Source organism: Plasmopara halstedii, assembly GCF_900000015.1.
Source record: "Plasmopara halstedii genome assembly, contig: Scaffold_444, whole genome shotgun sequence".
NCBI classification, from domain to species: domain Eukaryota; phylum Oomycota; class Peronosporomycetes; order Peronosporales; family Peronosporaceae; genus Plasmopara; species Plasmopara halstedii.
In genome coordinates this window covers 74,131-85,057 of record NW_020187364.1, presented here as the reverse complement: position 1 = coordinate 85,057, position 10,927 = coordinate 74,131, and the positions used below count along the sequence as shown (strand labels likewise).

The following is a 10,927-nucleotide window of genomic DNA, read 5'->3' as shown; positions in this document are numbered from 1 at the left end:
ATCCGAAACCAGGTCGATCTCATGACGTACACCTTGGTTCAAAGGTAGGACCGACGGCGAGTCTTTGGGGACGACGTCTTGAAATTCTTTTACCAATAAAATACGGATCCGAGGGATCCTTCAGGATCAAAAATCCACTTCGTGCGTTTTAAGGAGAGATAACCGGGATCATGTAAAGTAGAAATGGTAATGTCCTCCAGGACAGCTTCATCCAGAAGCGACGACAAGTAAATGTTCTCGCTCGTTCTCATAATGACCAATTCGGCTAAATTGCCTGCTTTCAAGGCACCGCCCAACTCCTCAAAGGACATCTCGTCCAGCTTATAAAGAGTATCCACCGCGGATAGCCTCGAAGGTTACGTCTCCATCTTCCTCTCCCGTCATACTGTTGACAAGGGGTATGTAGCTGTGCACTATCGACTACGGTAGACACACCCTGGGTCAGGGTCGACGTCCTAAGTCTTGCAGATAACATACGGCATCGCCGTCTACTTCTCATCGAGACCAGTGGAAACACGCGCTCAGCGTCGTTCAGTGTCCCATTTTCCCTTCTTCATCGGAGCCTTGATGTTATTAACAACATCCGACATAAGGCTGCTATTTCCGCAGTCTTAGCCCAGTTTTAATGTACCACTCCACGTTTAGCCCGCGAGCCATGAGCCATGGATCGATTGGAGGTCAAAAACCTTAGGCGCAACACACACGTCTTCTGGTGGAGCTTTGGTGAGTCATGAACCCACCTCTGCTAGGAAGTAGAAGCGCTATTGGCGCGGTCACGTGACCAGGACGTTCAATGTGCTGAATATCGGAGTATCCCACCCCATGGCTAAGCAAACAGTAGCGGTGTCGCTCGATTGCACTATCAGCGCCTCAGCACACAGCTGACTTTCTTCGATTTTGGAGCGTGGAGAAAAATTGCCTGGCTCCTTGGAATCGATCAGGATCTTCCATGGCTTTTCAAAGCTCTTCACGGTCGCCTATACGGCCAGCACCCACGTTCCGTATTCAAGAACACGAAGCTCTTTGCCATCTACCTCTTTGATGCTCAACAAACCCAGTTTTTCCCGAGTAGGGCTCCCCGCGCCTACTGGGTTTCCTCGTTTTCCCGCGCTAAACCAGACTGGTTAGAAGTGGGACGTCAATTAGACGAACGTTTACGCTCCTTGCGCAGGGGACAACCAGTCCGAAGATGACGGGTGCCTCCACAGACAAAACACCGTCAGTTGTTCAAACGCTGCTCAACAGCTCGGAGCTCTCACTCCTCTTCATCAGCATAGCTAACATCCATAGGCTCAAGCCCGCTCGACGAGCTTTGAGGGTGTGCATTCCAACCAAGTTGTGCCGGGTTGAAGTTGAATTTGACATTTAAAGTCACGTTAAGCGCTTCGTTGAATGAAGACGGATCTACTCGTTGCTTCGTGCTTTCATGTCACAATTGGTTAGCGCTCGTGCTAGAGGCACTGCAATGCAGTTTGTATTTGCTGGAGTCGATTTTAATGTTCTAGGCTGTGCTCAGTGTCTTAATTTTATTGAGAGTCTGACTAGAATAAATTGCCAGTTGTATGGCCCATCCGATGGTCTATGAACTTAGCGACTTCCAACAAAAGGGCCTCTTACTCTCGTTGTTGAAGCCTCACTAGATATAGCGTGGTCTAAGCGTCTGATGAAATGGATACCGGAGCTGTATGTTGAGTACGTCGTCAGTATGAAACCTCAAAAATTGGCTTGTCTGTCGTGTTATTCGTGATCAATACGCCACTTTACTTCATCTTGTTCCTTAGTATTATCTTTCTCGAGTATGGCGTAATTAAACTGGTGAATACTAAAATTTTGCTGTGCAGATGACGCATTCGCATACATTGCCCTCCCGTTTCTAGGTGACCTGGTGATAAATTTTGGCTTCGGTCCAAGATGTATCTCCTCATTTCTGTTGGTTTGTTCAAGGTTGTCAACGTATACAGACGACTTCTTATACCGTTGTGTATCAGATTGTCCTTTATTGTTATCTGCATTATCGGATTACAACGCTGCTTGAGCTGCACGAATATATGCTAGTATTATACAATCTCTTCGCTGCTAATTCGACCTTCTCCATCGTGATGCCTTCTTATCTAGTCGAATACCGAAACCTTTTAATTGAGCGTCCGTGTATCGGTATTTCCACTTTGTATGCCCGATGTTAAGTACCTCGTGCACTTGGGTGATTCAGCAGTTATTATCTACCAAACCATCTGATCCGTATGATACTGCTTAAAAATTTCGCTCACAATGATGTATGTATTGTTAGGCGACAGATTTCTGAAGTCTTCGATTAAGGCTGGCAAGTGTCTAGATCGCCCAACTCAAACTTTGAAGATATGTAATGCCTCGATCCGCCTTATGTATATGAGCCTCGTGACATTATTGATGTCTACCTCCTTTTGCCTATGAGGTGATCTTGTCATTCCGTCCCGCGCCAGATTTCGCGTTCAAACCGACCCGTACCATGCCCATGGACGTTTTCAAGACAGAAGATACTTCAATTGAATGCAACTTGTACATCTTGACATTGACGAGCTGCGACTCGGTCAAAAAAGAAGAAATGGAGACTCCGTTGAACATGATAAAGCTGATCGATTTAGCTAGACTGAGCATTTTGCGCCGGTCTGGCGTATTGTCTTTTATTGCTTCCGCTTAACTCGTATGTCTTCTTGAAGCTTACTTTTGTTGTCGGCTTTCGTGATTAATTTTTCTTCTCCGCAGCTGCAATATTAGCTCTCCATCGACTTGAAATTTGGTGCAGATGCGGACGTCTTTATATAGAGAATACATTTCAGGAGGCTTGGATTCTTACGACAAATGATTGTTTCTTCAGCCATTTCCTTGATGATTCTCCACTCATCTTAAGTTCCGAATCGGAATAATCTGCTCCTGCCTGCTGCCGCCTGCTCTCCACAACGTTCTCGAAGTCCCCTGATTTCCTGGCTCTTGAAGATGGATGGGCCAAACATAACGTCCTGGTATCTTGCTATGTTTGATGTCGTTTTTGTTTCTCTCACTTTAGAGTGTTCTATTGTCTTGGCTTTTGCTGCCATTGATTGGTTCGGTATCAGCTTAATTTCCTTTGCTGATCGTAGCGTACAAAATAACCTTTTCTTTAAGGGTGTTTTCGTTGTAAAGAGTTTTTGTGTAGCTGCAATTGCGTAGCATTTCGGTCCTGAGTAAATGAATTATTCGAATAATCTTGAAAAATTGGGCCTTCTCTTCGCCTTTCAAGTTGGCTACCTCCGTTTTACGGACAGAATAACTCCACGTGTGCACTGGGTGATGTTATGCAGCTCGCAGATCGTCATAAATCATGCTGTTTGCGGCTAATCGCTTTCCACATTCTTCATGTCCTCGACTACTGTGTCGAACGTTTCTTTGGGCGGTACATGAGATGTCACTCGCCTACTGCCGTCGAGAAAGTCATACTGAATTCGTTTCTACTCTTTGTGGTACTGCTTATTTTCGCTGCTGCTCGACTGTGTCTTTTGTCGATTAGCTACTACTTCTTCTTCGTCGCAACAGACTTCATCGTCACCCATGCCAGCTTGGTCGACCTCGGACTCCTTATGATCATAGTCGTTAGCTGCGCTCTGCAATTTCGTCGTCTAACTGCTGCGATTTCAGTACTACGGGGTCGTGGCTTAGCTTTAATCCTCTTGTTCAACTGTCTTTACAAACAACCTGAAGGGGGTCTAGATTCCTTCAAGGTCCTCCAGAGCCTTCGTGTTGAAAGATTCGTTCGAAAGATCGCAATTCAACTACCTAGTGATTCTAAGTTTAGACTGGGTACAGCACAATCTTTCGAACGCCACTGGTCTGCCGGGGCTTTGCTGCGCGCGCTGCTGTTTCGAAATTATTGCTAGAAGCTAATGATGGAGAAAACTTCAAGCACCTTGTTGTCTGAATAATATATTTGTGCACAACACATGACACAGAAGAAGTGGGCAACAATATTTTGCTTCTCACCTCATTAAAATTGACCTCTCCGATTAGGAATTTTAGAAAGTCTTGAAAACTTCTTCTAAATTGTACACAGAAAATAATACTTTTGATAAATACTACAATTTTCCTTAAGGGATGATTAAGATTTTTTGGGCGACGAGAAAAAGGAGTAAATGGACTCGATCTTCGGTATTGTCGGCAAGGATTTCGTGCTGCTTGCAGCAGACTGCAAGGTGGCCCGCAGCATTCTAGTTTACAAGGATGATGAAGATAAGGTGCGTGTATTGATGCAAATTTCGTGCCTGGACGTGCTCTCTTGATTCATCCCTTATGTAATTCTTCGTCATCTCTATTGTTAATGCCAGTCTATCAATCTCGATGATCACAAAGTCATGGTAACGTCAGGTCCTCAGAGCGATCGCTTGGCATTTGGCGAGTATATTCAAAAAAATATGAAGCTTTATGAGCTTCGTAATGGCGTGACGCTGAACGGTCCAGCTACAGCTAATTATGTGCGCGGTGAGCTGGCGCGCTTTCTGCGCCGAGCTCCATACCAAGTAAACTTGCTTATCGGTGCTGTAGACACCACTCCTGAGCAGAATGCTGAGCCTAATCTGCACTGGATCGATTATCTTGGTGCTATGGTCAAAGTGAACTTTGGTGCACATGGCTACGGTGCTCACTTCTGCTTGTCCATATTTGACCGCGAATGGAAGCCTGACATGACGCTAGATGAAGCCAGAGATGTCCTTAAGAAATGCCGCGCAGAACTTGACATGCGCTTCCTCGTGCGCAACGGCCAGTGGGCGTACACGGTACGTTTCGATTGTTAGGTGGGGACAGAGAAATATGAGACTAATACGCTAATGTTGGATGTAGCTGATTAATGCCGATGGCATTTCACAAATTAAGGTTGAGTAGATGAAATGATGGACGACATCAAACAGACAAAAGAGGAAGGGCGGCATATTAATTGGTCGTAATATTCATGTCTGATGCTGTATCAAACGTTCTTGGTACTACTAGCTTGTAATGATTTGCCTCACGTGCTTCGAGTTTTGCGCCCTTGCGCTTTCTGACGACTATTACGGTATCGACGCAGCTCCTCACTATTTTAAAGCAATGAGGTGAATCAAAGCATTGAAAAATAGTAAAACTTAGCTTACCGTTTCTGCTGTCGTGCACGATCAATGTTTGGCTCAACGTAGCTGGATAACCCTTCGATATCTTTATCGTCTTGTTCGCTTAACTCTTGTAATGTAAGTAAGTCTTTTGCTGCTTTTTCTGACGGTTGGTAGTATTCACTTGCGACCTTGATCCATTGTCTTGCCTTCTCTTCGTGTTGATCGTTAGTAAATCGATCTTGACGCCACCCTGCACTCTTGGGAACTCCAATATCCTCAAATAAATCAGCACCAGCTGGGACCCACAATGGTTTGGCTAAATCGACTTCTTTGCTCATGCCACGACCCATGGTTCGAAAAGCAAATCCTTTCATGATTGATCGAAAATGAGTCACAAGGTTCTTGTCCTTCACACTCGTGAATAAGACACTGGCCCCGTACATATGAGAGACATACCGAATTGCCTGAGTAATTGCTTTCCGCTTTATCGAGTCCTCGTCTCGAAAGGTTTCATATTTGTTGCCAATTACCAGTACTGGAATTAACAATGGTGTCACCTCGTTTTTATCTGGATGCCCGTTTCCATAGCGTGCCATAGCTTCATTTCTTAGAGTGTCAACCGCGAGTTTATCGACCGGATTTTTCTCTTTAATCTTCAAAATCTCGTGCACAACTGCATAAAGTGTCGTTAGCCACTTTACTAGTGCTGGTATGACATCACCAGGTATTGAAAGATCCAGGACAATTAATAGAGCGCCATTTAAAATCCGATCTAGCCCTAGCGGCACTCTTATCATCTCACCCAAACACTTAGTACTAGCTAATTCCCACATGTGTGCAACTGCGGGTCGCCCAGCACTACGCAATCGAACAAAAACATAGTCCAAAGCAGTCGTTGGTTTAATTTCCTCAGCCTTCGAAGAATTACGGAAGGCGGCTACAAGTGAAGATTTGCCTGAACCTCGTGGACCGACAATTAGCGTGAAAGTGTCCCGTTCCTCTTGTGCTGGTGCAGCTGTAGGTTTCTCGATTGTATCAAACTCAGGTGACGTTAAAGTTGGAATCCCTGTTGTGGAAAGTATTGACCAGATATCCTTAGAGGTCATGGTTTTGACTGTGCTGCGACTGATCTGTTCGTCGGGATAGTATCCTATTCCGACTCTTCATGTGAATAGCATAAAAATGGGAGTAAAGTGCCTAGCAGTCTTTAATTTCGTGTGAGGCCTAATTTAAAAAAACTTGATGTAGATTACAAGTAGCACGAAGAGCACGACAGCAACAATTGGGCCATATTGGCGGTATATAGCCTGCATGCGTAGCTTTTTCGCACCCCACTTCAGATCCTTTGATCTGTCCGCCAAGTTAGATGAGATTCGGGAGACATCTAGCACAAATTATCATCATGAATGAAATGCACTATGCAAATATATACGAGGAACGTACGTTCAACACGTTCACCACGATTAAGGACCTCTTGAATGTTTTTGCGCATGATATTGTGGATGTCGGCTAGGTCGTCATTTAGGCGGTGCATGTTCTGCGATGAACTGGGATCGGCATATTCTTTGCGCTTCTTTTGAATGTACTTGTCTGCTCGTCCAAAACAGCATCAGATCAATAGGAAATTCAATATATACCTTGTCTACTTGTTAAAACCAACCAAATTTGATGAACGCATACGGCCGTGCGACTGTTGTGACCACGTCACGCCAGTAATTGCCGCTGTCACGTTGTAGCTCCTCTACGAAGCCTGCATGTACCTCTTCCAGATACAAAAAGGCTAAACGCTTAGGAAAGCCTCGATCTGTTAGCGTTAAGTAGCAAACCCCCTCCTGGATCAAATAGCTTTATAAAAGTCAGTAGCTGAATGATTTTAAACATCACAACTTACTGGAATGTGTATGCACCAGATTCGACACTGCATTTTGTGGGCGAACGTTGATCAAGTCGTTTCATGATCTGCTTTGCTTGTTGCTTGTATGTATCCAAATTGCCATTTGCATCGCCGATGGACTCCATAGATGCGACCTGTTGCACAAATGCATTAGTATCATTGTCCTGAACTGGTGCCTGTGATTAATCTAGCGATAACTATGCGGTTTATCTGGTAGTATATGTAGCTACATATGTGGGGTAGTGCCGTACCAGTAACATGCCGTCTGAGACGCGCGCGACGAAGGTGATGATTGGCATGATTTAGCTCTGCTTCGTGGCACTGTCTATCAACGTAGTAAATTAGACTGGTGTGTGTAATTAAAATGTCCAAATTTCTGATTTCATTAGTATGGCAACATGCCCGTTGTACACGTCTGAGCAGGTTGACAATTGTGCATTTGCCGCTTGGTATCCAAACTTTAAACGCGTATGCATCAGGGGTGAGATCGTGCGACTTCCACCTGCATTCATATCCTTGCTGCTAGCGGACGGAGTAACGCTTCCGTCGGCATCAATGATGTCCGGGATCGAAGATGATGAAGAGGAGGCGGTGAAAAAGCTTACTAACGAACAGTCTCGAGTCATTTCGAGTATAAAGGAGCAGGTAGAAAAGATTTTGAGCGACTACGGTGGTAGGCTCTTTCTAAAAACCAATTGGAGTGCGCCTCGTGATGCTTCGTGGATGCTCGGCACGCTCAAGTGCACCAGCTTTGAAGACGTAATGCTACTGCTACAATCCTCGGACTTTGTTGTCCATGACCTCACACAGCCATATATTGGCTGTTGCGATATTAACAAGGACAAATCGCCAACAGAGAGTTATTTAGTGCTCAAAAAGTGGTGCAATTTTCTGGACTCAATGCTGTTCCGATGTTTTGTCGCTGGTCATCGTCTTGTGGCCGTATCGCAGCGTAATTGTAGCGAATTCTATGAATTTTTACTAGACCAGCAGGACGACTTATGCGAATTGCTGTACAAATTTTACCAGGAGAATTTTTGCACGCGTGGAGGAACGTTCGTCTTTCCCGATCCTAACTACAACTTCGATGTGTACGTTGATAAGCGTCGACGCGTCTACCTTCTAGACATCAATGTTTTTGGTGAGATCACTGATCCACTGCTTTTCTCGTGGGAGGAACTACAAGAGTTGCAAAAAGACAACCTTGTAATGTTACGGGATCCAGAAAGTCACCATGAGGTTGACTTTCGGGTCGTCGAATCCAGGACGGGCATCCGTGCAAATCCACTGAGTGGATATCGTGCCCCCACAGACTTTGTAGACCATCTTGCTAACGGGGCTGGTTTTGATGCATTTATGAAGCAAGTTAAACATGACAACGATGACAGCAGCAGCGATCAAATGGAATAGAGACCAAGTAGTATGCATTGTTGTTAAAGAACCCGTTCGCCTGCGCTAAATTCTAATGAAACTAGCATTTACTCGTCACCTCTTTCAATAAGCTACATAAAATTGGTCTTGAAAAACTCAAATGTCATCCTGACTTCTAGTCAAGTTGTTTCACTCACTTCTAAAGACAACTAGCAATCGTTAACGCCACCATTAAGCCATCTAAGTACGCGTGCCAATCACTTTGACACCCTACAAGAATTTTTGTCGACGTTGCTAGCTGTTTAATCGTTACAGGTCGTTATTTAAGGCTTTAAAGCTCGTACGAGCCACGTGCCGAGTCGTTGTCTTCATCATGATCTGGAAAGTCGTCGCCTTTGCTATGACCACTGATCTGACTGCTCACTTCCAAATCAAGGTCGTTGCTCGACGTGACTTCGTAGCTATTACGGCTGCTGTTGCGCGAGGAGCGAGGCGATTCTTGTGCACTAAGATACGATTCATTGTCTTTCGTCTCCATTGCACTCAACCATAAATTCGTAGTATTGTCTGTAGTATGCCCGACGGCTGGATTCTCGTTACCGTTCGCTCGGTTCATCGAGCCCGGGGATGTGACGGCATGGTCATATAGTTGAGAGTACGCAATACCAGCAGCCACAGTGTCGGCTGGAGGCGTTTGTGTGTTGGACACCTGACTGGTAGCCGAGGTATTAGCTGCACCCATCGCACGCGGGTTATACACGTTCTGTGGGTTGTACATTGGTGTGGGGTTGTAACTTTTATCCATGGACAGTTCAAATGGCGACAATGGGTCGTCGTTCACCTCACGTTGCCTGCGAATGACGCACATGATGATCGTAGCAATGATGGCGACAGCGGCGACAATTCCTACTACAATAGCGACCACGGCACCTGTGCTCATACTCGATGTTGACGATACTTCTTCGTTACTACTCGAGTTCGAGCCTGCATCAGACGTCGGCGCATTTTCAGTTGGCGTCATCGTCGATGGGTCGGACAAAGTTGGTTGTGTGTTCGGTGCAGTTGGAGGTGTTACAGCGGTCGATGGCGGCGCTTCAGTCGGAGGTGCAGCAGGTGTCGATTCCGGCGTCGTGTTTGACTGCTCCGGAGTGGCAGGTGTTGGAGCAGGGATATCATTTGTTGCGCCTAATGTCGGAGGAGTTTGCGCGGGGGTAGTAGGCGATGTAGGTGGTTGCGAGGCAGGTGAGTCCGTTGGTGGTGGGTTCGTTGGTGGTGGGTTCGTTACCGGTGGGTTCGTTGTCGGTGGGTTCGTTGGTGGTGGGTCTGTAGCTGGTGGGTCCGTAGCTGGTGGGTTCGTTGGTGGTGGATCAGTTGCCGGTGGGCTCGTTGGTGGTGGGTCTGTGGCTGGCGGGTCTGTAGCTGGAGGCGCCGATGTAGGGGTGGGACTTGGCGAAGTCGGCGCCGCGGGTGTTGGGCCCGGGGAAGGGGCGGATGACGTTTCAGTGGCCGGTCCAGCCGCTGTGGATGAAGACGCCGCATCTGTAGGCGTTGCAGTAGTACCGCTGTCGCTGGTTTGAAGCTGTCTTCGCAAAGCTGGTGTCAATCCTAATTTTTGACTCATTACGGCGACAGCACGTGCTTCATCTTCATATACGGATATCCCTTGAGACGCACCAACAAAGGAAAGACTCGAGGCAGCCGCACATGCGATAGCAATCACTGACACAAACGCAGAGTCAACCTTCATAGTGGGCCGCGAAACTTTGACTGGAAATGTACAACGCTTCTACCGCAGTTGGTGAGGGTTTAAGTATGGCGCACCGCTTGGAACCGCCGATTCACGGTATGCGAAAACGACTGTGCGGACGACTGTGAGGGTGCGTTGAGGGAAAGGGGGGGATTATTACTTACTGCCAGCCCCTCCTTTTCTGTCTTCTTGTAGTTCAGAAAAACCGGTTCTTAGCGATAATCCCACTCTTGTTAATAGCAAAACCGATATCTCAAATTTGTGACCCATTTATTACGAAGTGTTTTGGTCTAACGAGAACTAATCTATACTTTAAATGTAGCAGGCAGATTTGTAGAATGCTGCTCCGTCTATTTAAACTTATTAAGCGTCAATCAGGCGGGCACCACAAATCGGCAAATTTCAATCAAACAAGAGCAAGGTTGTAGCCAGGCCCGAACTGGGCGTTTATCACACAATACAAAATTTGATGAGCTGAAAATGACCCTGAGTGATCGGTGAGGTTATCGCTTGGACACAGCTCAAAATGCTTAGATAACACTTTTACAATGCCACTTTGACTTGATATATATAAATTTAGAGGTTTTGAAGGGATAAAGGTATTATGGATGTTCTTTTTATGCATTCAAAAGAGCTCTATGCGATATTCAATCAACGACGATTAATTTGGTGAAGCCAAATCGAAATTGATGATTGCTCTGGGATGTGTAAATGATTTTAGGAAAAATTCTTTCTGCACATTCTACTGTGGGTCTCTCTTTTTATTATTATAACGATTTGAAAAAGCTCTCGATATTTCATGACATTCTAATTAAGCTAACC

At 45.7% G+C, this 10,927-nt stretch overlaps 5 protein-coding genes across 5 annotated transcripts; 2 read left to right on the top strand and 3 right to left on the bottom strand.

The window, feature by feature from the left end:
* Window positions 1-1,433: 1,433 nt before the first annotated feature.
* On the bottom strand, window positions 1,434-4,016 carry PHALS_15403 (uncharacterized protein). The gene has a single exon (XM_036407411.1). It carries the CDS (start codon window positions 2,632-2,634, stop codon window positions 2,425-2,427), a length of 210 nt encoding a protein of 69 aa, XP_036263118.1. The 5' UTR covers window positions 2,635-4,016; the 3' UTR covers window positions 1,434-2,424.
* A 126-nt stretch (window positions 4,017-4,142) lies between these two features.
* Window positions 4,143-4,890, top strand: PHALS_09975 (proteasome subunit beta type; the record flags this gene model as incomplete). The annotated part of the gene is made up of 3 exons (XM_024725318.1): window positions 4,143-4,244; window positions 4,335-4,784; window positions 4,849-4,890. 3 exons carry the CDS (start codon window positions 4,143-4,145, stop codon window positions 4,888-4,890), a joined length of 594 nt encoding a protein of 197 aa, XP_024576107.1.
* Window positions 4,891-5,011: 121 nt separating this feature from the next.
* On the bottom strand, window positions 5,012-7,286 carry PHALS_09974 (dynein 1b light intermediate chain; the record flags this gene model as incomplete). Its single annotated transcript, XM_024725317.1, has 8 exons — window positions 5,012-5,078; window positions 5,136-6,254; window positions 6,333-6,477; window positions 6,537-6,683; window positions 6,754-6,815; window positions 6,920-6,925; window positions 6,985-7,121; window positions 7,239-7,286. The coding sequence occupies 8 exons, from the start codon at window positions 7,284-7,286 to the stop codon at window positions 5,012-5,014; spliced, it is 1,731 nt and encodes a 576-aa protein (XP_024576106.1).
* A 91-nt stretch (window positions 7,287-7,377) lies between these two features.
* PHALS_09973 (Uncharacterized conserved protein) lies at window positions 7,378-8,397 on the top strand (the record flags this gene model as incomplete). The annotated part of the gene is made up of 1 exon (XM_024725316.1): window positions 7,378-8,397. One exon carries the CDS (start codon window positions 7,378-7,380, stop codon window positions 8,395-8,397), a length of 1,020 nt encoding a protein of 339 aa, XP_024576105.1.
* Window positions 8,398-8,689: 292 nt separating this feature from the next.
* Window positions 8,690-10,105, bottom strand: PHALS_09972 (uncharacterized protein; the record flags this gene model as incomplete). The annotated part of the gene is made up of 1 exon (XM_024725315.1): window positions 8,690-10,105. The coding sequence occupies one exon, from the start codon at window positions 10,103-10,105 to the stop codon at window positions 8,690-8,692; it is 1,416 nt and encodes a 471-aa protein (XP_024576104.1).
* Between the last annotated feature and the right edge of the window lie 822 nt (window positions 10,106-10,927).